A 26576-nucleotide genomic window follows, 5' to 3' on the forward strand; every position below is an offset into this window, starting at 1 on the left:
GTAAAGATAACTACTCTTAGTGGTTTTGGCTAGCCTTTCAGACCTGCCCCCCTACAAACATACATATATATATTCATATAATTTTACAGGCTTTTTTAATTGATCATATGATTCTTCCAGACTTATAATCTCCTTTCTTCAGTTATCAATATGCTGTGAATGTCTTTCTGTCTCAATAAGCATGGGTGATCACTAAGACTTTTTAATCCCTGTGTAGTGTTCCCATTAATACTTCCATAGATCCCTCCATCACTTTGCCTTTGTTAGGATTGGGCTCAGTGACTTGAAGCCACAAGGGTTTACTCTTTCTCTTATGAGGAGTCTGGACAGTTCAAGACCAGTTTGTTTTTTCCTCTAGGGTATCTGGGACCCAGACTGCTTACACCTTTGTTCTGTCCCTGTTGGCAAGCAGCTCCCCCTGCTGAGCTCCGTGGCCACTTCCAACTTTTCCACGGAAGGGAGAGAGCTGCCACCCGACTTGAGTCATCCCCCCACAGGAACCTCTCCAGAATGTCCATAAATCAGTTCTGCTGGTCTGCTCTGGGGGCCAGCCCCTCCCCCACTTCTCTCTGGTGTCTCCTTGGCATTGCGTACCCACCCCCAATCTCGTTTTTATGGTGGAACAGATTCCAAAACAATGAAACTGCAAACCGTGATTCCACGGGTTCCATGTGCTCAGCCCCGGTGGCCTGGTGTGTGACAGTCCGGAGCGCAGCCTCATCGGGCACAGAATGCTGTCCTGGTTAAACGCAGAGGCAAGGACCCCTCTGTGTTGTTGCTGCTGGCCCCGGGGAATTGTTGAAGACCTGCCCCTCTCCCCATCCCCCCCACCCCTCTCTTCTTTTTACCTCAAAGGGAGATCTCTCTAACAAATCAAGTAATAAGCATCAAAATAAACAAACAACCCCACAGAGGTCTGCAAGATGCTTTGTAGCTATGCACGTGGCAGCCATACCTACAACTTGGGCTGTTTCACAAAGTAAAAGGGCAGGATGGACACTTGGCAGCTAGGTGTGCCCAACATTTTGCTGCACAGTGTATGTTAGCTTCCTTCTGCCTTTTCACTATCCTAAAAATGTCACAGTGACTCTATCTCATCGAACTTTGTAGGTGTCCATTCTTTCCCAGGGATACATTTCTCCCAGTAGAATTGCTGGCTCAGAGCAAGCAATTTCTATCACTTTCAATACCCCTTGGCCACTGGCCAGAATTGTATTCCTCTATCAACCTTCCACAGTTCACACTACTGCCTGTTTCCTACAATGAAAATAACACCGAGGGTTATACTTATTTTTATTATTTTTTTTTAAATAAGAGGTCTACTTATTTTTTTAAAGATTTTATTTCTTTATTCATGAGAGACAGACACAGAGAGAGAGAGAGGCAGAGGGAGAAGCAGGCTCCCCATGGAGCAGGGAGCCTGATACAGGACTCAGTCCCAGGATCCCAGGATCATGATCCCAGCTGAAGGCAGACACTTAGCCAACTGAGCCACCTGGGTGCCCTAGGTCTGCTTATTTTTAAAGATTTATTTGAGAGAGGGAGGGACAGAGGAAGAGGGAGAGAGCATTTCAAGCAGACTCCCTACTGAGCATTGCTTGATGTGGGGCTTGATCCCAGGACCCTGAAATCAGGACCTGAGCCTAAACTCAGAGTTGGCAGCTTAACTGACTGGGCCACCCGGGTGCCCAAATGCTTATTTTTAAATATCTTCTGATAGCAAAGAGGGAAATTGTATATTATCACTTTGATTATATAAGTGATAAAGAAGTTTCTTAGGAAAAGTTTAGCCTTGCTTATGGAACGTGTTCCCAATAATCAAATATTTACTAAGAACATGAGGGCACCTTCCTTATGTGTGACAAAAAGATGTAAACAAAAGGGACTTGGGTTGTTCATCTGAGAACTGTAACAGTTTAACCCTGAAGCTGCAGAGTTCCAGAGTAAATGCAGTGGCTTGAGGGTGGCTGGTGCAGGAAAGAAACAGTCTTTTTGGGAAGACAGCATTCTTACAGTTTTGACGTTGGACCTTGGGTCTGGATGCACTAAGTCTGAAACATCCAATTCTGTCTATGACATCTTTGTCCTTTAACACGGACAAACAAGTCTTCTTGTCTAAAGAGATTTTTTTTTTTTAAATCAGGGCTGAATGTCAGAGTGGGCCTCATCTGTGTTCCCAGAAATATTTGGTGGTAGGAATGGGTTTCAGCTGCTATCCTGGGGGCCATCCCCTTGTTAGCCGCTCAGGCCCAAGGAGGGGCTGCATCAGCCAGTGCTTGGCCTATGGTCTTCTGGGGCATCCTTTGCTCTCTGCCAAGCGACAAGGCTACTTCTGACCCCAGTATTGTCATGGAAACATTCAAGGGCAAGGGTCAGAGCATGCTTGGGTGTGTGAGGGTCAGAGAGGAGTGGGGAGTAATGTGCATTTCCGGTAAAGTTGTTAGGGAAGGCCTGGGAGAAGGAAATGTCAGTGAAGCCTGAAAGAAATGGGAAATGAGATTTGTGCATGTCTGTAGGGCAAGCAGGGAAGGTCAAGGGTCCAGCTGGTTCCAAAGCCAGGGGCAGAAGAGTGTTTGTGCCCAGAATGTTCCAGAAACATGGAGGAAAACCTTGAAGCCAGGCCAGAGTGAAAGGAGATCTGAGAGTTCCCAGGAGGTCAGCTGTCTCTCAGTCATTACAAAGATGTGGTGATGCCAAGGTGGGGGTGAGTGGGGGTCCCAGTTGTGACAGTGACGCTCTCCCCTTTCTTCTGCTGCCATGCTGACCCCAAACTAGGAGGCTGTTGGAACAGTCCAGGAGGGGTGGGGTGTCTGCATCAGCCCTGGATGTGGAAGCAGGACCTGCGGCTGGAGCCTGCGAGGAGACCCCGAGCCGTGACAGGGCTCGGGTCAGGGTGACAGCAGTGCAGGAGGAGAAGCCGTTCAGAACCTGCCAGGCTGCTGGGTTGGCTGTGGCTGTGAGCCAAGGGGAGAAGACATGGCACACTCCCACTCCCGGAGGGCAGGTCAGGCTGCAGTCAGCTCAGGAGTGTGGGATTCCCTCTCTGTGGACACAGCCCTCAATTCCCAGGATAAGCAATGAGGAACTTCCCAAGTGTGTTTTTTTTTTTTTTTTTTTTTTTGATAAATGCTTTCTGCACTGTCAGAGCTCATACCTTCCACCTGCTGGTCTGCCGCCGATGCCCGACTCTGGATTTTCCTCTGCTGCGGCACTGACCCTATGCTGCCACTGGTCTTTAGCCACCCTTTCCCAGCGAGCCCTATTCCAAGCTCTGCTCTGTTCACAATGGCGTGTCTGTTCCTTTTTCACACAGAGAGCTGGTTGGGCCAGTCGGAGACTGGGGCTGACATTATTTCCTGGGAGGGAATGGGGGCCGCCTGACTTCCCGGTAGAAGGGACTGAATCATTCTGGGGCGTGTACCGAAGAGCTGACTTCAGAGCCGGCGGATGCGTCATCTGTGCCCAGTGTCGCATTGCGGTGGTGTGCTATTTAATACACAGATTCTAAACATCTTTAATTAAAGAAAACAAGATTTAAGTTGCATCTGTAAATATTGGTTCCTTTCCCCGCTTTTCATTTTCTTCTGCAGGCTCGCCACTGTGGCGTCACTATCCGTTGCAGGAGCTGTTCTCTCTCTGGGTTTTTAGCCGTTGACTCCGTATAGTCTTTCCATGTTTATTTTCTACACCTTTCACCCCAGCGAGTCTGCTCTTCTTTGCACTCTCTCCGGTTTTTCCTTCACGTTAGTGATTTCATTTTTCCTCCCCCCCTCCTTTCGCCACTCCTGCTGGTTCATATTTCACTCTTGCTTGAGCTCTGGCTTCTTAGACAAGCGGCTGTTTTGTCACAGCTTTCGTCTAACTCGCGGCAACGTTTTTCTGGTGCGATCCCATTACCTGGTTGCTTTTTCTGCTTCTATCATAGTATCGCTGCTACATGCTGGCTTCCTTTCGAGAACTCCCGTTTGAGGAAAATTCACATCCCCAGAAAGAGATGACTTTGTCCAAGGATGTGGCTCCTCCCTTCATCCTGCTGGTCTGATTCTAAGAGCCACAGCAGGTGCAGGGGAAGCTCCAGCCCCACCCAGTCTGGGCACCCTATGGTCTTGGGTGCTGGTTGGGCCCTTCTGATGTGCCCCCACTCTGACGACACATCCTCTGTCGATGCTTGCTCAGATTCACACCCATGGTCGTCTGTCCCTGTCTTTCTGCACATACCTGCTCGTTGACTGTTTACCTCCTTTGTGGTTGAGCTATTCCAACCCTCTTTCTCCTATTTGTGCTTATACAGTTGGTTTTCAGGAAGAGAGGAAATGCTGGTTTTATGCTGCCATCTTTGAACCTCAAACCCTATTGTTTATACACTAAGCTGTATTAAATTTGGGCTTCCCCCCCCCAGAGAAAATAAATGAAGTTGGGAATCTAGAAGTAGTTAGGAAACCATCTGTTAAGAAAGTCAGCTGAGTGCAGACCCCAGACACAGCATTGTCTGGCTGTGTTACTGCATACAAATTATTTAACCTGTGTGAACCACAGCTTCCTCATGTGTCTGGCAGATAAAATAAGGGGGATCATGTGATGATTTAGTAAGATGATTCATAGAAAGCATTTATCCTGGCGCCTGGCACATAGCAATTAGTCAATAACATCAATGGTCATCATCCTAAGCTTACATGGTTACTAGTGGTCCTAAAACCATGGATAACCCAATCTTTCCCCCACTAACATGTGCTGCTTTATAGTCTACGAAAGAAAAAAATGTGTCCACTGAAGTCTGTTTTGTATCTTTTCTTTTACTCTTATCTGCCTATCTGGCATCGGGACCATGTGTATTAGAGGGTTCTCTCTTCCAAATATATTTTAATATCTAGTTCAATGACACTCTCTTTACTTGTTTTCTAAAAATGTACTGTATTTTTTTCTTTTTCCCTTTTTAAATTTAAATTCAGTTAGCCAATATATAGTACATCATTGGTTTTTTATGTATTGCTCAATGATTCATTCGTTGTGCATAACACCCAATGCTCATCACATCCCATGCCCTCCTTAATGCCCATCCCCCAGTCACCCCATCCCCCCACTCACCTAAAATTATCCTTTTTCACATGGAGTTTTGTCTGTTTATTTCTTCTAGATGAATGTCAGGATAATTGTATCAAGTTCCAGAAAAATTTATTCTGAAAACTTTGGGAGATTGTAATATATTTAAAGGTTAACGTGGAGAACAGGGACCTCGTTAAAACATCGGGCCTTCCCAGCCAATATCATGGACAATCTATTTATTTGAATCTTTTTTTTTTTTTTTTTTTACGATTTCATTTATTTATTTATTTGAGAGAGCAGGAGATAGCAAGAGGGAGAGCACAAGTAGTTGGGGAGGGGAGAAGCAGGCTCCCTGCTGAGCAGGACCCCTCACCCCCACTTCATGCCAGGGTCATGGGATCACGACCTGAGCCAAAGGCAGATGCTTAACCAATGAGCCACCCAGGTGCCCTATTTAAATCTTTGTAAAATGTCCATTATAATTTAATTGCTTTCTTTCTGTGTGTCGGCAGCTGTGAGTATTTTTAAGCTTCTGCCTGCAAGTGTGTTTGGTCCTCCTCAGTTTTCCGGGTGGAAAGCGGCCCATCCATAACCACAGTGTGTCAGCCCTCTGAGGCCACCCGTGTCTCCTCTTCCAGTGAGGGACAGGTTGCCCTTCATTTGGGAGAGTTCCCGTCATCTTCTGCTCTCTAGGACACAGAGAGGCCTGTGGTAGGGGTGGGGCCCTCCTTGTTCCACCTGTTTCTCTCAGACTGCCTTTTGCCCCCACCCCTGCCTGCGTCCTTCCTTCCTCAGCAGAGGCTTTGCTCCCCCAGTTCCAGTTTTCCTCAGAAGTCTCTGAGCACCCGCTGCTGCTTAGGGAAGGCACTTTTGCTTGTGTTCAGGCAACACCTATGGTCCCCAGAAAGCCATTCATGGTGGTCATTTCTGTACGCATAGGTGCAGTCTGTCAGAGGGCTTGACTGTCCCTTACCACCAAGGTCCCCCAAGTGTCCAAGTGTCGCTTGGCTTCAGCCCCCCCCCTACCCAAACTTCCTCTCTTGTTGCAAATTCATTATAGGGGCCAACAGGACCTTGACTCTTTTGTTTTGAAATCTATAGAAATAAAAACAGATGCTTGCAACAGTTCCCTGGATGCTTCCGTGCACCATGTTCAGTGTCAGACCAAGACACAAACACTGCTCAGTATCTGATCCAACTGCTCAGGTGACACCTCAGGAGCCTCCTCCTACTTCAGGGGCTTTTCCTGAAATGTCTCACCTTGACCCTGCTCAGCCCTTCTCTCCCAAGGTCAAGGTGATATCTCAGGACTGTCCACAGTCCCCAAGGCCTGTGTCTCAGAATGACAGGAAGAACATGCAGCATGTGTGCAGGCACTCCTGGGCTCACCACTTACCCTGTTCCCTTCGTGGGCAGAGAGCCCTGAGTCTCTAACCTCACATTCAACCTCTTCTGAGTCATTGGTTTGCTGGACGCATAGCAAACCTCCTAGGTCTTTCCAGCAACACCTGCTTCAAGCTCATCCACCAGGCTCATCCATCAGGTTCATCCAGGCTCTTGGGCCCAACTGTTATCCAGTGTCCCTGTCCCCAGCAGCACCATAATCTGGAATTAAAACCGGGGAAGATCTATTTTTAATTTCCTGAGGAATCTCCACACTGTTCTCCAAAGTGGCTGCACCAGTTTGCATTCCCACCAACAGTGTAAGAGGGTTCCCCTTTCTCCACATCCTCTCCAACACACGTTGTTTCCCGTCTTGCTAATTTTGGCCATTCTAACTGGTGTAAGGTGGTATCTCAATGTGGTTTTGATTTGAATCTCCCTGATGGCTAGTGATGATGAACATTTTTTCATGTGTCTGGTAGCCATTTGTATGTCTTCATTGGAGAAGTGTCTGTTCATATCTTCTGCCCATTTTTTAATATGATTATCTGCTTTGTGTGTGTTGAGTTTGAGGAGTTCTTTATAGATCCTGGATATCAACCTCTTACACTGTTGGTGGGAATGCAAACTGGTGCAGCCACTTTGGAGAACAGTGTGGAGATTCCTCAGGAAATTAAAAATAGATCTTCCCTATGACCCTGCAATTGCACTGCTGGGTATTTACCCCAAAAATACTGATGTAGTGAAAAGAAGGGCCATCTGTACCCCAGTGTTTATAGCAGCAATGGCCACGGTCGCCAAACTGTGGAAAGAACCAAGATGCCCTTCGACGGATGAATGGATAAGGAAGATGTGGTCCATATACACTATGGAGTATTATGCCTCCATCAGAAAGGACGAATACCCAACTTTTGTAGCAACATGGACAGGACTGGAAGAGATTATGCTGAGTGAAATAAGTCAAACAGAGAAAGTCAAGTATCATATGGTTTCACTTATTGGTGGAGCATAACAAATAATATAGAGGACAAGGGTAGATGGAGAGGAGAAGGGAGTTGAGGGAAATTGGAAGGGGAGGTGAACCATGAGAGACTATGGACTCTGAAAAACAACCTGAGGGTTTTGAAGGGGCGGGGTGGGAGGGTGGGGGAACCAGGTGGTGGGTATTAGGGAGGGCACAGATTGCATGGAGCACTGGGTGTGGTGAAAAAACAATGAATACTGTTACGCTGAAAATAAATAAAAAATTAAAAAAAAAAAAAAAAACCGGGAAGAGCTCAAAGAACCTGAAAAAGAAGACACCTCTCTGTGACGTAGTGGTGAAAATAAAGGTTGGATACTCAACATATTGTCTTATTTTCTTCCTTTGATGGCAGAATAAAATTCACCAGGGATGAAAATCTCCTGCCTTCCTCTGGCATCTAGTGGCCCTGGGAGGAGCTCCAGCATACCCCCCCACCCCTATCCAAAAAATCTGCAATTTCCCTGAGCCTTGGTAGGGTCCCCAGGACCAGAGGCCCCAGGCCCATCTTGCCCTCCCTTCCCTCTTCTTCTCTGCTCCTCCCTCTGCCCTCTTCCTCCTTGTTCTCACCACACTGAGGTCAAATGTTCTTCGGGGATGTCCTGCTCCAGGGAAGGGGTGAAGGCCTCGTGGGGTGGATGCAGCTGCAGAGGCCCCTGAGAGCCCACAGTCGCCATGCAATGGGATGGTGGCATCAGCACGACAGAGTCACTTGAGCTCCCTGCTGACGGTGTCAGCCCATGGCCCTACTTTCTGGGGAGTGAGTGAGGGGCCAGTGTCCCACCTGAACAGTAAAAAGGAATCCTTGCCAGCGGGGTGCGGAGTTAAAGTCACGAAGCTGGCGTGCGAGCTACCGAGCGGTAGCCAGCCCCGGGTGGGCATGAAGCTGCTCGACCCAAGTGAGGCAGTCTTCGCTGGAGAGGGGCCGGTGGTGCAGACCTAAAGGACCAAAGGAAGCGAATTCCAAGGCGGGCGTACTCGGATGCAGATTTACAAAGCAGGTAACCCTGACGCTGTCCCACTTAGGGTGTGGTGAGTTGTGAAGAGAAGACAATACCAGGAATTAGAGGCGTGAAAAGTTTGGGGAAGGGTGGGAGAAAACCAGCTGCCGCTTATAACTCCAGAAACACGGGGACTAGGAGAAGCTACTCCTGCCTGGGGCTACGGCCACCGCGGGCTCCAGAGCAGGAACACTGTGCTTCCGGAAGTGACGTTATCCCGGAAGTGACGTCTGGCATTAGCCTCTGCCCTGGCTTGTTGCTTCTGGAGGAGAATGGCGGGTTTTCCCTCCCTGCTCCTTCCGAACTGTATTCAAGTACCTCTCACCAGTGAAATCTAATCAGAGCCTGGTGACAATTCAGCGGGAAAGAGTTTTCTTCAGGCTGCAAGTCCCTGGAGTGTAGGGAAGAGATCGGAAGGGTTCCAGGAGGCTGAGGATGGACACAGAATGTCCCATGCGAGCAAAGAGACACATGTCTCACGCACGTGCTGTAGAGCTTGGAAGCGTCTTCCTTTGAGCCTGGGCCTGGACCAGTGCCTCCGGACCCCGCCTCTGTCCACTTTTGGGCTCTTCTCCAGAACGAGGTGCCAGAGCTCAGCACTTGGTCACTGAGCAATGGCTCCATTTTCAGCTGCTCCCCTTGGAGCAGGTGCACTGCTGCAGCTGCTGCTGCTGCCTGCTCTCCCCCCTCCATCTCCGCATCTGTCTTTGGAGCTACTCACTCCCTGCCACCCACCACCTCTTCACCTCCCTGAGCAAGCAAAATAAACCCATTCCTCAGGGAAGCACCCCCCCCCAGAAGGATAAAAGGGATTGTGTCTTCGATTCCTTGGTGAGGAGAGGGGTGTCCTCTCACCCTAAACATCTGGGTGCAGCCCAGAGAGCACAGAGAGATCTCCTTTGCACTGTTCTGTTTAACTTCAAATCAGCGTTATTCCACCCTGCTTGAGAGACTCTCTCTGCAGGTGGTCGTTGGCCAACTTCTTCATTTCTTATGTAGACATGGATGCTCACATTCACGCAGCCTTTCTGCCTTTGGTGAACAAGAATCGACAGAGCATACAAATGCATTGTTCTTCCTGTTTCATAAACAATGAAGTTAAGGGTGCAGAGAAAATAAGCTATTTTCTCAGGGGTATAGTCTGTAAGTTCCAATTCTGACTCTTAGCCAAGTGCTCTCTTGCTACAGACCAGTAATGACTCAAGAGTGGAAGAAAAGATGAATCAATCAGCATCTTCACTGCTGCCTTCCAAGTATGTTCTCTTGCTGGCACTTGGCTGTTCTCTTCCCAGTGCCCATTCCTTCAGTCCTCGGAAACACTGCTCAGCATATCTTTCCGTAAATAAGAAAGGTCACACAGCATTAACACACCCAGTAATTCAGTATGTGCCTTACATAATGCTTTAACATTTTCTTTTCGTGTAATAGAGCATTAAAATTGTCCCCACTTGACCCTAGCTATCCACAGAAAATTGACAGCTTTTTAATTAATGACTTCTGGCTGCTATAGTGTATCTTCGAGCTAATCACCCAGAGTGCTTACCTCACGCCAACAAGATTACAGAATTTTGAATATTGTACACGCCATGTTAAATTTTGCTCTTTACAATAATGATGAACCTAAAGTGGGTGACCAATAATTGCATCAAACTGTGACAAGGTCTACTTCCCCCAAATTAAACAAATACTAACCTTTGGGCCTGCTGTTCTTATGGTAGATGAATTGGTTCACTATTATTCTGTTTAGCAACTATGATCAGATTTATAAATTGTATGACCCTTCAAGTTAGGTTCATTTTCTCATAAAAAAAAAACATTTAATTTTTTTTCAAATGCATTTATGCTTTATTTCTGTCTTAGTTAAGACCTTTTAGGAATGAAGAGGCTTCTCTCACTCTACATAGGAATTAATAGATAATCCTTTTCCGCTATTTAATTGAGACAGCTTAGCAACACAGTTAAAGTCTATGTTGTAATTCTTTGGTATAAATGTGTCAAATATTACATGTATTTTTTTGGTGAAAATTCTTTAAGGAAAGGCAAACATACATGTTTTTGACATAAATGATCCTATAACTGGCTCATACTCCAGCATTCCATTAGAGTTTTTAGGGTTTTATGCACAGTTTTATGTAATTTATACAAATCCTATTGCATCTTCAGATTTCCTGGTTTCTGACTTATGGATATATTCCTTAAATCCTACATTTGGCTGAATTTTTTGGTTGCATGCATTGGACTAGATCTGGCTCCTTTCTTGCAGTTAATGTTGAGAAGGATATCAGTAGCCTCTACAGATTTTCAAAATGTGGACCAAATTTAAGCACTTAAAGGCTTTTGCTTTGATTATAGGTTCCATTATATCCTCTTATCTTCACCCTAAAGAACATGTGATCCATGAAAAGGAATTTTACAATTTATAAAACCAAAATTTTAAAATGAATTGTCAACTTTTATAGGAGAAAACGCATATAATCATTTCAACAGATAATTAAAAATAGTTGCTAATATTTGACATCTATTCCTGATTTGAAAAAAAAAAAGAAAAATAATAGATTTGTGTAAAATAATATAGAAATGCTTTCTAAGACCCAAAATGCTTTGGCAAATGAAGAAGGAAAAGACAGAAAGTTCGGCAGATACATAGGCCAAACCTATGGATGGACTATTCACCAAGAAAACACAAACAAATTGCCAATACATTTGTGAAAAAATGCTTGAAAACAAAGAAAAATACAAAAAATAGTCAAAATGTGCAAATTAAAATATTGAGATATATACTTTATTGATGAAGATCAAAATGATCAGTCATGTACAGTGTGAGGAAAAAATGAACCCTCAGCCAGCACTGATTGAAATGAAATTGATGTGTCCTTCAGTAAGCATGTTAGTCATGCATTTATACACTAAATGTACAGATTTCCACTCCAAGCATTAACCTAGGAGATCACCTTCCATTCTGTTAGTGCATTGATTAATAAATGGAGATATTTCTTGCAACATGGTCCTTAATCTTGAGGAATAAGAAAAAAAGTCAACTAATCATAAAATAATTATAACCAGAAATCTTTTAAAAAGCAATATTGTGGGCTCACTATATTCTATACCATGGTTTAAGATTACCTTATTACCGGGGTGCCTGGGTGGCTCAGTGGATTAAAGCCGCTGCCTTCGGCTCAGGTCATGATCCCAGCATCCTGGGATCGAGCCCCGCATCGGGCTCTCTGCTCAGCGGGGAGCCTGCTTCCTCCCTTCTCTCTCTGCCCGCCTCTCTGCCTACTTGTGATCTGTCTGTCAAATAAATAAATAAAATCTTAAAAAAAAATTACCTTATTACCTAGTTTCTCAGTGTATGGGTGATCTGTTGCTCTGTAACAAATTATCCCCAAATTAGTGGCTTGAAATAATGCACACTTATTCTCTCCTTATGTCTGTGGGTTTAGAATCTGGGTATGGCTTAGCTGAGTCCTCTGGTTCAAGGTCTCTCCCAGCATTGCAGTTAAGGTGTTGGTCAGGGATGCAGTCATGCCAAGGATCAACCTGAGAAGAGTCTCCTCCCAAGCTCACTCTTGTGTGGCAGGATTCAGGTTCTCACAGAGTGCTGGTTGGAGGACATACGCACAGGAACCTCTCCATAGGGTAGCTCACATTCCCCACAGTGAGGCCACTAGTTTCAGAGATGATTGAAAGAGGGGCTATAGTCTTTTGTGATCGTAGCTATGTGCAGTGTCTGCCACTCCAGTGATTGCTCAGTAACTGAACAATAAATCCCATTTAGGTAAAAACAGAGCACATTTTTGTATGAACTTATAAAATATTAAGAAGGGAAATTAAGGGATTGGGGTCTTGAGAAAAAAGAGGACATTTATTTTTTTCTGTTTGAATTTTTCATCAAAAATTCTCAGATGCCTGGTATGGGATTCTCAAGTTTTGCACCATCATAGTAAGCTGGCAGATAGCTTTCATTAATTATTTTTCAAAACCAATCATTTACTTACTGGCATGTTCATAATTTATCAAACATTTGTTAAAATCTTCTGTGAATTGTTTAAAGGATCCATATTACACATGTTTCTAAGTTTGCGTTTTCAACATTTTGACAACTTCTTTATTCCCAAAGAGTGAACAGATTTAGGGATAAGATTGGTTTTGTTCATTTTGTCTCACTTTGGAAAATAGTAGCTGATGCTGTGGAAAGCAATGTGTTGCAGAAGATTTTATTTATTTGAGAGAGAGAGAGAGAGAGCATGGGCAGAGAGAGGGGTAAGGGAAAGAGAGAAGCAGGTTCCCCACTGAGCAGAAAGCCTGGACGCAGGGCTCAATCCCAGGACCCTGAGATCGTGACCTGAGCTGAAGGCAGACACTTAACTGACTGAGCTACCCAGACCCTCTGATGCATTGCAATTAGAAAAATACTATTATGTCTTTAAAACTTTTCATCCCTGTTTTTGAATTCTTTATGAATAAGATAAATTTAAAGTTTTCTACTTAAAATGTTATGATATTTCATAAAACAGATACTTGACACAAAAGTAACCCAAATGTGTATGCGCTCCGCCTTCCAAATTTATAATTATGCCGTTTACTTCTTCCATACCTTTAAACCAGATGTCAACCAGATGTGGGGCACAAGTCAAATCCTGCCCACAGCAGTCTTTCTAAATAGATGTTACTGGGGTCCAATCAGGCAGCTTTATTTGTGTATTTTCAATGGCTACTCTTGTGGCAGAAGTACGTAGTTGTAACAGTGTGGCCTACAAAGCCTAGAATAGTTATTATTTGGCTCTTTGTGAAAAAAAAAAAAAGATTTCCTCCTACTGTCTGAAAATATTGAGAATTTTTATCCAGGAGCATGGTGTCATGCTCCATTTATTTTGGTCTTCATTAATTGCTGGCAAGAACTTTTGTAGTCCTTAGTGGGCCAGTCTCCTACATATCCTTTCAAATGAATTTCTAAACATTTCATGTTTTGATGCAAGTGTATTATTTTTTTTAATTTCAATTTCCAATTGCTTATAACTAATTTATATATAAATAAAATTAATTTTAAATTGTTTATATTGATATGCCATGACTTTGCTAAGCTCACTATGATTCTAGCAATTTTTGGGGGGTTCTTTTTAATTGTATATGATTTGGTTATGAGTTTTCTATAGAAATCTTTTATCAGGTTAATTCATTCTGTTCCTAGTTTGCTATGAGATTTTATCAGATGTTGAATTCTGTAAAAAAAATGTATCTATTCATTTTGTGAATATTGTGTTTTTATTTTGGTGTGTTGATATGAATTGCATTGACTAATTTCTGAATTTAAACCAAACTTGCCTTCTTGAAGTAAATCTCATTTGGCCGTGATGCATTGTTTTGTGTATGTTGATATACCTGATTTGGTAATGTTTCATTAAGGATTTTTATGTCTGTGTTCATTAGGAATATTGGTCTCTAGTTGTTGTTTTATTTTTTGTATATGGTTTTCATCTGACTGTGGTATCAAGATGATGCTGGCCTTATAAAATCAGTTGTAAAGTGAGTTTGCGTTTTCTGTAAGTGTGTAAAATTGGTTTTATTTCTTCTTTAAGTATTAGGTATTATTGACTACTGAAACTGGTGTTATTTGTGGAAGGTTTTTAAAGTATAAATTAATTTGTAGATATAGGACTATTAACTCCATCCACTTTTTCCTGAGTGATCTTGGATAGTTTGTGTCTTTCAAGAAATGTATCTATTCAATCTAAGTTTTCAAATTCATTGGCACAAAGTTATTCCTGATACGCTGCTGTCATCCTCTCACTTCAAGTAAGGGCTGTAGCAACGGCCTCTCTCATTACGGTTATTTGTAAATTTTGTCCTCTCTTCTCATTAGTCCAGCTCGAGGCTTAGTTATGATATTGTTGAGGTTTGTTTTTTTTTTTTTTCAAAGAAAAAAACTGGCTTTTGGTTTTATAAAATCAATAATCTCTATTGTTTTCCTGTCTCATATTTTACTGATTTCAGTTGTCTTCCTTATCATTCTCTTCCTTCTCCTTACTTTGGGTTTCCCTTGACCTTCTCAGAATAGATCTGTGCTCTCCTTCCTTTTCTAATATAATAATTTAATACTACAAACTTCCATCTCTTGCTTTTAGCTGCACCCCACAAATTTTGTTATGGTGTTTTTATATCTTTATTCAACTCCAAATATATGTATTTTTCTCATTACTCTAGTAATTCCTTCTTTGACTAATGAGTTATTGAGAAATGTGTTGTTTAATTTTCAAATATTTTGGTATTTTTCCAGATGTATTTGTGTTACTGGTTTCAATTTTAGTTTTGCTGCGGAAATAGAACATAACGTCTATTATTTTTACCTCATAACATCTATTGACATTTGTATTATGACTAACAATATCATCTATTTTGATTAACTGTCAAATGTGCCCTCAAAACCAGTATGTCTTCTGCTATTATGGGTGCAGAGTTCTGTAAATGTTGGTTAAATCAACTTGATTAATAGTGGTATTCAAGTCTTCTGTATTTCAAGTCTTATTTCTTCTGCCCCCTTTTTTCTTCTCTTTTTGAGACTCTAATTTTCAATGTTAGAAGATTTGATATAGTTTCAGAACTCCAGGACAATCCATTTTGTATTTTTCACTCTTTTGCTCTTTTTCTTTAACTTTGAGTGTTTTCCATTAACCTAGCTTCACATTCACTCATTTTTTTCCTCTGCTGTGTATAACTCACTGATTAGCTTATTTAAGGATTTCTTCATCTCTAATATTGTGGTTTTTGTTTTTATCATTTTTGTCTTTTTCATAGTTTAATGGTTTTAGGATTCTTTCTGAACCCCCCCACTTGTTTATGGATATTAATCATAATTACCATAAAAGCCCTGTCTGAGAGAGCTCCATGCCAAATTCTGTTGATACTTTTCTCTCTGGTCCTTTCTTCTTGCTTTTTTGGGTGTGTCTCCATATTTTATTGAATTCTGGCCCTGCTGCATGAAAGAGAAGTCGATACCGTTGGTGGATCGCACTTACTTCCAGTTCTTTATTTCCTGTCTGCTTTCGTGCTGAGGTCCTTGGCCTCCCACCCTGTGCCAAAGATGCAGTTCTTTATAGACCCACACGTCCTTGCTGGACTTTTAACTCTCTGCAACTGAGTTTACCTACTCACCTGTGACCTTCTGAATTACTCAGAGAAGAGTGATTTGTAGATTAACAGCCTCTCTTTCTCATTGTTAGAATGAAAGTGGCATTCTTTCGTGCCTTTCTCCATCCTGAGCCATAGGGGAACTCTATTTTTTTAAGTTCAAGTTTTCATATGTCCTCTGTAGCAGTTCTGTTTGACAGAAACCACTTATTGTAGGGCTTCTGCTTGCCCGTCTTATTCAGTCTAAAGTGTCACCTTGATACAGTACAGATTTCCCTCATCCCTTTGGTGGGGCTGAGACACTTGGTGTACAAATGAAGGAAGGGAAGGCGCAGCCACAGTCCCTGTCACTGTGGGCTGAGGGATGCCAATAGGTAAGTGATCAGTTTGGCATAGAGACAAGAGGAGGGAGTGTCTTCCTTCTCCATCGCCAGATATAAAGGCCGAAGTTTTCTGCACGAGGAGTATGGTAATGGTGCACGTGCTTGGCTCACACACAGGATCTGGGGCCACAGAGACCAGCAGGCCCTCTCTAGAGCATGTGCGTGGCTCATGCTGTGGGCTTTCTCCAGGAACATGCAATTTATCCTCACCCCTGCACCCTCTCCCCAAATCCACAGAGTCAGGCCACAAAATAGAGAAGCTCTGTCAGCCCTTCAAAGCTTAGATCATACCCTCCTAGTCCCAACCAATGCCCCTCACACAGGGGGAAGCAATGTAGCAGATTAACCCCTTGTTTACCCACGTATGAATTCCCTGGGGACACAAGGTTTCTATTTAGTCTCAGGAGAGACAACCACTGTGCTCATTGAATGGCGATGTCTTTGAATACTTTATCAGCTACTTAACACTCATCAAATTTCGTGTGTGTGTGTGTGTGTGTGTGTGTGTGTGTGTGTATGTGTGTAGAAATGACCTGTAAGGTCTCTTACAGGTGTCATTTGAAGTAAATGTATGGAAATAGTGTCATTTGAAGTAAATGTATTGTAATGTATTGTAATGTATTGTATTGTATAAGTAAATGTATTTCTCTCCAAACAGGGATGTCCACATTGGGGGGAAAAAATGGTGGATCCCATGACTGCCCTTTGGATGTAAATTCCCCTCCTTCTCATTACTCGTCTGGGTGAACTTGAGCTCACTGTCTCCCTATATTTGCTCTCATTGCATCATTCTCCCTCCTTTCCCTTCTCCTCCAGGTGCTGGGGTTCCCCAGTTCCAACCCATTGCCCTCAATGGCCGAATTCAGGTCCTGAGCAACGGGTCCTTGTTGATCAAACACGTCGTGGAGGAAGACAGCGGCTACTACCTGTGCAAGGTCAGCAACGATGTGGGCGCGGACGTCAGCAAGTCCATGTACCTCACGGTCAAAAGTAAGGAAGAAGAATGCTTTGTTTTACCTAAATAGGTCTTTCTGTCCCTCAATTTGCCATTGTCTCCATACCACTTGTTTAGAAACAAAACAAAACATTGGTTCACTCCAGCTGAGGTTTGAGGTTTTGCTCTCCTGGGAACACTACTGAAGATGAGGGCGGAAATCCAACCAGTTGTAATAGCCTGACCATGTGCCCCCATGTCTGAGGCCACAAGTTCCTCCACCTTTGGTTCCCATGGCCTTAGGTACAGGCTCTGGGCAACCCAAAAAGGGAATGGGCCTCTGACTTTAATACCCACATTCCTATTCTGTTGATTTTATTGCAGAAGAGCCTAATGCATGGTTTCATATGTGCTCTTTCCAGAGGTCTGTTTCTAAGCATTTTATTATTAGCAAGCTGTCTTGGCCATAGGTTTCTTTTTAAAGATCCTTATGAAATTAAGCAACCAGAAACCTCATTACCAAAGACACACAACTATGAGATGGCCACATGTACACCATGCCTAGGGTCCATGTTGCTGACCCATTTTATAGGGAGAGCAACATATAATGAAATTATTTTTGTACTTTGGTAACTGAACCATCAAAGAAAGGACATAAAATGGGCCAACTTTCATTGAGTGCTGCTTTTTAACAAATGGTTGTGCCTCTAGTTTATAGCAAATGATTTACATCTTTGTCCGTGTATATAATTTTCTGTTGGATAAATTGTGATTTCATCCTGACAAGGCTTTGATCAGCCTTTCTCTTTTTTATTTTAATTGTATTATGGATAGACTGGAAAGGACCTCTACCATATCACTTATAAGGGGGATTGAATTTGAAAGTGAAACTCAGTGGGCTGTGTGTGTGTGTGCGTGTGTGTGTGTGTGTAAGATACTTAAGTTGGCTGTACAAAGACTGGTCTCTGTCCTATTTCAGTAAGAATTTATTCTAGTTAGTCTATTATTTCCAACATAACAATGAAAATATCAAGCTATTTATTTGATATACTTTTTTAAAATTTATTTTAAGTGTTCCAGAATTCATTTATTTGCCATACTTTTATATCATCAAAAAATTGCAGTTCTGAAATAGGGGTGCTTTAAAATATGTTTTATAGATGTCCAGTATATAAATTTGACTTCTAAATTCATACGCTGGAAGAACTGATTCGCAAGAATCTGAAGACAAATTGTTAGAACATCTAAGTCTGAAGTTGAAATGGTAATTAAAAAGTAATAATTGACGAGCTACTAAGGAAAACCAAGAGCTGAGGACCAATGTGAACCAATACTGATTCATCTTTCCCCAATAAAAGAAACATATTTTGTAATTTGGTTATATTTAGTCAAACATATTTGACTTATAAATTTGGTTATATTTTGTAACTTTGGTATATTTTAAAATCATAAAAATCTTCCCCTTGTATAAGTATGTATTTGTGCTCTAATAGATACAAGGATACAAGATATGAAGGATATAAATACATCATCCATGGGCTTTACCCTCATGAATGAGAGAGCTTAGGTTTTGGAAGAGGAGATAACAAGGAAGAATGTAGAGATTACTAATATTAATGCAAGATGGAGAATAATATAATATGTGTTATAGATGGGCCTTTCAGAGAAGGATAGAACTGTCATTTGAAGGGATTAAGGGGAGCTTCATGGGGAAAAGTATCTTTACAAGTGAGTAGAATTTTAAAAATGCAGAATCCGATTTTCCCCATATTTCCTCTGTCCACACCTGTGGTGCTGGTGGTGGAGCTTGGCAGGGGAGGGGCATAAAGATGTCTCTCTGCCCTTAGTGAACATTCTTTCTGGTAGGATGATCAGGAATGGGTGTGTACAATTCTTGTCTAGTAGAATTCACTAGAAAAATTGCAACACATTAAGGCACACAGACAAGGGTGTGATTTATATTTGTGTATAAGATCAGCAACAGCAGAGTGAAAACACATAGCATTTAAGTTCAGTCCTAGAGGATTTCCACAGGTACAGTCCCTGAGGGTAGACACAGGTGCATGAAGGAGAGGGAACTGAGAGGAGATAGAAAAAAATTAAAATTCCCAAGGCAGGGCACTGGGTGGCAAACATGGTGTAATCAATAGGGGCCCCAGACACCTCTGGGTTTGCACCCCCAAAGCAGTCTGGTTCTTCTGGTTCTCCATTTCTCACAAGCGATCTTGGACAATTTGCTTTACTTCTCTGAGCCTGTAAAATAGGAAGAATCACACCTTCCTCAGGGGGTTATTATGAAACTTAAATGGAATAACGTCTGTGAAGATAAAAAGAAACACAGAAAGTGCTCTGCCTGCGTACACCAGCATGTGCAAATAGTAGGTGATCCTGTTGTCTGGAGAGAAAGAGAAAACACAGAGGCCGATGGTGCTGTGCACTGGCACATTTCCAGAAAGTCACTCTGAAGAAGAACATTAAAAGGTTGTAGCGTAGGAAGAAGGAAGAGGAAAGATGACCTCCAAGAGCCAGGGACAGGTATTTTCACTGTCTGTGTGATGCTGACCCTCAGGAGTGGTGTCTCTGGGAAGTCTGATGGCCAGTGTCTTTTCCCTAACTGCAGTTGTTGATGAATCATCAAAAAGTTGATTTCAAAAAGTTTGGCTTTTTGAAGTTTGTGCACCGTGCACAGTTGACTTCAAAAAGTTTGGGGATTTCAAACTGAAAAAAAAATGTTTTAAAAGAAAGGAAATTTCACTATTTAAATAAAAATGTGAAGTACTCTCTCATTTCTATAAGTCATATAAAAACGTAAGCTGCAGGTATTTTTGAATTTAAAAGGCGAGAACTTTCTGCCTGGTTAAGCGGTGTCAGGAAGTGAAGGGAGGTTCTCAGATGAGAAGTCTGGATCCCCAGGATGGCTGGTGCTGGGTTTTACACACATTTTATAGACCAGAACTCTCTCTATCCGGGGCATTCTGTTGAGGGCTCAGAGGGCATGTGGGGAACCGTGCAGGCTGAACCTCCTACAATAGTTTGGACAGTGAACCTTCCCCCACCCCCGACACACACACACATTCTTGAAATCAGATGTGAGGAGGAGTCTGTGGGCAGAGATGAGGCAACCATGTGGGAGATGAACAGTTGGAGACAGCAATCGGTGGGATAGAAAGATAAGCAGAGCAAATCCTTTCAACTTTGTTGGTTTTGCTATTTCTGATTCTTCACTATCATCTCAATTATAGTTTAGCTTTTACCAAAACTCATCCCCAGAATAGGGACTCAAAGCATCAGACATTATTAAGGACTTTGCCAGTAAAGACAGAGGGACCAGGATTCTCTCTCTATTTGGCCTCTGGTGACACTGCTGCAGACCTCACCCCAGGCCCACTGGGGACGGCAACGCCTCTTCCCTCCACACCCAGACCATGTGAGATCTGGGGCACCTTGTCTTTGTCGTAAGAAAAGAGCTGCCCCAAACACTGGGTCCCTCGTGTTTCTCCCAGGTACCAAAATTGCACCCTCCTCTACAGTTTTCTGCCTCCAGGCCAGCATGCTCCCAGGACTGCTGACTTCTCTATGGATCTGAGGCCTCAGTGCACAGTTGGCGCCTCTTCTGCCTCCGCAGGCAGCGTAAAAAGAGCATCCCTTATCAAACAGAAGCAGGAGCTTCCCTGGAGAGCTGGTTACTCTCAGAATCCAGTGAACACCCCTGCCTCCCAGAGCTGACCCTCAGGCTCCAGTGGGGCCTTGGTCCCCAGGCCTCCCTCTGCCAGGCTCATCCTGGGCAGGCCCCTGGGTGCAGGGCCCACCTCTCTTTGCTGCCAGAATTCAGGCATATGGGCCTTGCTCTGCGTGTACACCCACCAGCTCACGTCAGCTCCGGTCAGTCTTCAGAAGCTTGGCCATTCCTGGACAAACCTTGGTAATGTGGTGGGACCTCAGGCCACTCACTTCTGCCATTGCCAGGGAGATATTGGAGATGGCGTTCATTAATCTACCCCTGCCTCTGAGAGTCCTTTTCTACCCCCTGGATATTCCATTCAATCTCCATGACTTCCTGTCTTTACACTCTGTCCCCGAGACACACAGATCTTTGCCTTATACCTAGATATCTATATAAAAATCTCCTCTAGTCCTGGTGATTGCTCTGTGAGATGCATAGAAGGAAGGAGCATGGTCCCAAGTTGTCCCTCCATGAAGCTGTGATGGCCTTAATCAGTGCCACAGAATGCTGTCTGATCTCCTCACAGTCACTCTGACAGGACACCCTTTCCTTTAAGAACAAGATGAAGGCTTGTTTTGTCTGTTTTGTCCTCACAGAGGAAGGGGAAGGAGAAATTGAATATGGAGCATTACTAAACTACAATTTTTTTTTTTTAAATTTCTTAAATTGCCAAGATAGTGGAGTGGGTCGTCATCCATGCTGTTTTCCCCAATATTTTAATTCAGGCGCTTCTAAATCAAGCTTTGACTCATGGGCTCTTGTAGGCTGTGGCTAATCCCAAGAGGGTTCTGGGACCCCTTGATATCATGTACAAAAATATATGCTTTTTTCTGAGAGGAAGCACTGTGACCTTCCTGATATCCTCAGAAGGATCCATGATGCAAAGCGTCAAGAACTACTGTTCTGGAAAGTCTCGCCCTGGACGGCTTTGTGCGTTTTCCTAGCAGTCCCTCTCAGAGCACTGGACTGCGAGCAACCAGGCTCACGACAAGTTTATAGAGGCCTAAGGAGGAGTCAGCAACCACGAGTCAGGAAAAAGACTGGGTCCCATTGAAAAGTAGGTTTTGATATTGCACCGCCTTTGCTTCATGACCACACTCACTGTGGCCTTACGCACTATGTGATGTAAGTGAATCGGAGTGAGTTAACTCTGGTTGTCAGTTAGGCTCCAGACACACACTGCCTGGGCTCCACCCCTTCCCAGCAGCCTTACTCGGGGCAAGTGACTCACCCTCACTGAGCCTCCCTAGACCAAAGACAGCAAACATACCTCTCCTGTAGGGTCCTTGTAAGGCCGGCATGAGCCATCAGTGAAACACTTGGCAAAGTTCCTGATGTCTGGTTGAGGCAGAGCAATGGCGGCCACTTTTGTGGTTGATGTTAGTGCTGTTGTCACAGTTATCACCCTCATTCCTGAATTCCAGTCTACTACTCCCCACCAGTAAGACAAATTAGTGTTGTGATAGAATATCAGGTGTCCCTGACTCAAAAACCCCCAGTTGACACATCTTCATGACTTTAGCATCCACTGGCCCCCACTCCAACTTATCCCACACATATGCTCACACTCATATTCCTCACCCTTTCCCCTCTGAAGTCCAAGTGTCAAACATATCTGCAGTTCCCGTGGAGATGTCTAGCATTCCCATCTAGAGGATGGGAAGAAGCATGGGGAAGTAAGAATGGAAATTTGGGGGGTGTGGGCAGTGTCAGCTGGTAGAAGACCCTCTGTGGGTGGCGACTCCTTCCAGGTAGAGCATTTTGTATTCCACCTAACACTTGCATTTCTCTGCTTAAGTGAGTCTGAAATTCTACCAATGGAAGATTCTTTGGGGTCAATAAGGAATTTGCATATTGGGAAGACGGACCAAGAGGCTGTAATTTGTTGCCAACTCCAGTTTCAATCTCCCTGTATTGTCTCTCAGTGTTAATTGTTGCATTGTATGCCCCCAAATTCATATACTGAAATCCTGACCCCCAGTGTCTTAGGATGTGACCTTATTGAGAACTAAAGACTTTCCAGATGAAATTAGTTTAGATGAGATTTTATTGGAATGAAGTGGCCTTTAATCTGGTATGACTGATATCCCTACATAAAGAGGAAATTTGGACACAGACACAGAGCGAACATAGTCATGTGAAGACAAGCAGAGGTAGGAGTGATGCTGCCACAAGCGAAGGGAAACTGGAAGGGGTAAGGAAGCACACTGCTCTAGAGTCTTCAGAGGGAGAACAACCCTCCAACACCTTGATTTTAGATTTTGGGCTTCCCAAACCCTGATAGAATAAATTTCTGTCGTTTTTAAGCCACCCAGTTAGTGGTTCTTTGCTACGGCAGGCCTAGAACACTGACGCACTCGGTGATAACAGAGATCTTCAGGAAGTCTTGTGTTTGAGGGGAGCTCACGCTCACTACACCTACTGCAGCAGGTGAATCCTAATCTGTCTAAGCCAGTGGATGTGAATTCTAGTCTGAAGAAGCCAGGAGCAGCCTACTCCCTTTGTAGGTGATTGGTTTCAGGATGCGCGTGAGACCCAGTTTTGGCCCATGAGAGGTAAGAAGAGATCTTCTGGAAAAGACTTCCTTATTCTTAATCGGGGACTCTGTAAGAGATGCTCATTTCTTTTCATTCTTGACCCTATCTGGAGGAGGCGTCTTGATCCGTGGCAGCCATTTTGGTATTATCTTTTTTTTTTTTTTAATTAAATTTTTTATTTATTTTCAGCATAACAGTATTCATTGTTTTTTCACCACACCCAGTGCTCCATGCAATCTATGCCCTCCCTAATACCCACCACCTGGTTCCCCCACCCTCCCACCCCTGCCCCTTCAAAACCCTCAGGTAGTTTTTCAGAGTCCGTAGTCTCTCATGGTTCACCTCCCCTTCCAATTTCCCTCAATTCCCTTCTCCTCTCCATCTTCCCTTGTCCTCCATGTTATTTGTTATGCTCCACCAATAAGTGAAACCATATGATACTTGACTTTCTCTGTTTGACTTATTTCACTCAGCATAATCTCTTCCAGTCCTGTCCATGTTGCTACAAAAGTTGGGTATTCGTCCTTTCTGATGGAGGCATAATACTCCATAGTGTATATGGACCACATCTTCCTTATCCATTCATCCGTCGAAGGGCATCTTGGTTCTTTCCACAGTTTGGCGACCATGGCCATTGCTGCTATAAACATTGGGGTACAGATGGCCCTTCTTTTCACTACATCTGTATCTTTGGGGTAAATACCCAGTAGTGCAATTGCAGGGTCATAGGGAAGCTCTATTTTTAATTTCCTGAGGAATCTCCACACTGTTCTCCAAAGTGGCTGCACCAGTTTGCATTCCCACCGACAGTGTAAGAGGGTTCCCCTTTCTCCACATCCTCTCCAACACACGTTGTTTCCTGTCTTGCTAATTTTGGCCATTCTAACTGGTGTAAGGTGGTATCTCAATGTGGTTTTGATTTTAATCTCCCTGATGGCTAGTGATGATGAACATTTTTTCATGTGTCTAGTAGCCATTTGTATGTCTTCATTGGAGAAGTGTCTGTTCATATCTTCTGCCCATTTTTTAATATGATTATCGGTTTTGTGTGTGTTGAGTTTGAGGAGTTCTTTATAGATCCTGGATACCAACCTTTTATCTGTACTGTCATTTGCAAATATCTTCTCCCATTCCGTGGGTTGCCTCTTTGTTTTGATGACTATTTCTTTTGCTATGCAGAAGCTTTTGATCTGAAATGAACATCTCTGGAGGAATGAGGAGCCTTCTTTGGGTTGAGGAACTATTATAAGGATTCGTAAAGCGTGATGCTTTAGGTCGGGGTAAGACAGGTCTGGGGGAGGAGTGATGTTTGAGGGTCAATGACAACGCATAGGCCTGGGGAACACCTGGTGCCCCAAAGCCAGGAGGCCAGTGCCTGGTGGAAAGAGAATGGCAACTACGAACAGCACTTTTAAAAATGTTTCTTGGAATGGTTCGCACTCCTCCGAGGGAAAGAAAGTGTACTTTTCTCTGTTACTTATTTGCTGCTTCTTCCTCCTCCTTCTGTTTGGAGACTCCTTTCTACCCGCCAGAAGAAAAGTTATTTTTGCCTTGTAGGGGTAATCTCAGCTATTTCAGGGTTTCTTGGTTGATGTAAGATCCTTCCTCCCCCACGGCCTTCTGTGGGTGTTGGCATCAGTGTTCTGAGTCTTCAGTTAGCTGTCACCCCCCGTGCAGTTACCCACTGAGATGCTTGCATTCCCATCTGGTCTCTGGTCATGGGGTCACTTCCTAGCTGCCTCCTTTGGTCCTCTGGCTGTCCTTTGTCATATCTGTCCACTTGTCCAGTCAGCAGTACCCACTGAGCTCCCACTAGCATCCAGGACTGTCCTAGATGCTGCATACTGAGTGAACAAGACAGAACTAGATGACTGTCATGGAGCGTACATCGCCATGGAGAAAATGGCAGGCACGTATGTATACAACATAATGTGCAGCAGAGAACGGAATGAACGCAGGAAATAAGGTGCGCATATGCTTGGAGAGAGCATTCCAGGCAATGGGATAGCAAGTGCCAAGGTTCCAGGTAGAAACTGGTTACATTTGAGGATCCCCAAGGAGTCCATGTGCTTGGAGCACAAGGTACACAATGAGACCAAGAGAGCTAAGCAGGGGCTAGACCCATGGTCAGACTTTGAGCTTCATTTCAATGATGATGAGACACTATTGAAGGATTTTGAGCAGAGGAAAAGTATTATAACAATGACAGCTTTAATCTATTATAAACACAAGTATTGTCTGATTCTGATACACTCAAATACCTCAGTTGCATCTGACTTAATGGGAGGCTCACGGGGAGGCAAGAGAAGCAGCCAGCCGAGTGGGTGGTGGGCCTGTGGCAGTCCCAGGAGGCTGGGGGAAATGCATCTGCCCTGGGGCTCAGGGATTTGCCTGGATTCTGCTTCTCATGTCCTTTGTTTAGAAAGCCTGCCTAATAGAAACCCAGAAGGATCCCTCCAGCCCCCATGCTGAGCTGAGCCCATGGCTCCCTGATGGGACCCTCCTCAGTGACTAGCTCTCCTGCTGTGCTCCATCCCACCTCCCACCACCACCCATGTCCCCGATGTGCTAATCTCTGCAGTCCTTCCAGGAATGTGCTTTTATTTTTGGTTTACTGTGCTCTCCTATCTTCTACTTGGCCTTTCCTAGCATAATAGTCCTAACTCAACAGTTTGAGAACCATGTGGGCATTCTGCTGTTACCAAGTGCCACATGCTGGAACCGGGGAAATAACCATGGGATGGATTTGAAAACTCACTAGATCCCCTGTAAACGGGACCTAAGCCAATATGCCTTGTCCCTGATTGATAGAAGCCCCTGACTAGAGGACCAGTTGGAGAACTATTCTTCGGTTCTCTAAGAATTTGAATTTGTGTCAATTCAGGGTGACCCCTCCTACACTTAATGGGTCCTTTTTCTCTGGCTGCTTTTAAGATTTTCATTCTCTTGGGATTTCAAAGTTTGTCATGTACCTATATGTTGTTTCTTTTGTGTTTATGTTGATGTGGTTTAAGGATTTGTTTTAAACCTGAGATCCTTAAACCTGAGAAGATTTCAGCCATTATTTCCTCACATGATTTTTTGTTGTTTTATTCTCTCTTGGCTGCCATTCTAGGACGCATGTGTTAGTCCACTTGGTATTGGCCCAGGACTAAGTTTTCTGATACTTAAATCATTTTTCTTCAGTATTTTCCTTCTGTCATCACATCGCTAATTTTTTTTTAAAAGAATTATTTATTTGGGGGTGGAGGAGGACAGAGGGAGAGAGAGGGAATCTTAAGCAGACTCTGTGCTGAGCCTGAAGCAGGGCTCGATCTCATGACCCTGCGATCATGACTTGAGCTGAAACCAACAGCTGGGTGCTTAACTGACTGTACCATGTAGGCACCCCCAGACTGCCCATTTTTAAATCTATTTTATCA

General features: G+C 43.7%; 1 protein-coding gene across 2 annotated transcripts in view; it reads left to right on the forward strand.

Moving 5' to 3' along the window:
* The window catches only part of DSCAM (DS cell adhesion molecule), a gene marked incomplete at both ends in the record, with an annotated part of 750628 nt that overhangs the window by 511110 nt on the left and 212942 nt on the right, over positions 1–26576 (forward strand). For both annotated transcript variants that reach the window (XM_080825484.1, XM_080825483.1), the window contains one exon: positions 16776–16949. In XM_080825484.1, the coding sequence (XP_080681610.1) occupies positions 16776–16949 (174 nt within the window). The remainder of the gene's footprint in view (positions 1–16775; positions 16950–26576) is intronic.

This window comes from Martes martes (assembly GCF_963455335.1).
Source record: "Martes martes genome assembly, chromosome: 1".
Taxonomy (NCBI): domain Eukaryota; kingdom Metazoa; phylum Chordata; class Mammalia; order Carnivora; family Mustelidae; genus Martes; species Martes martes.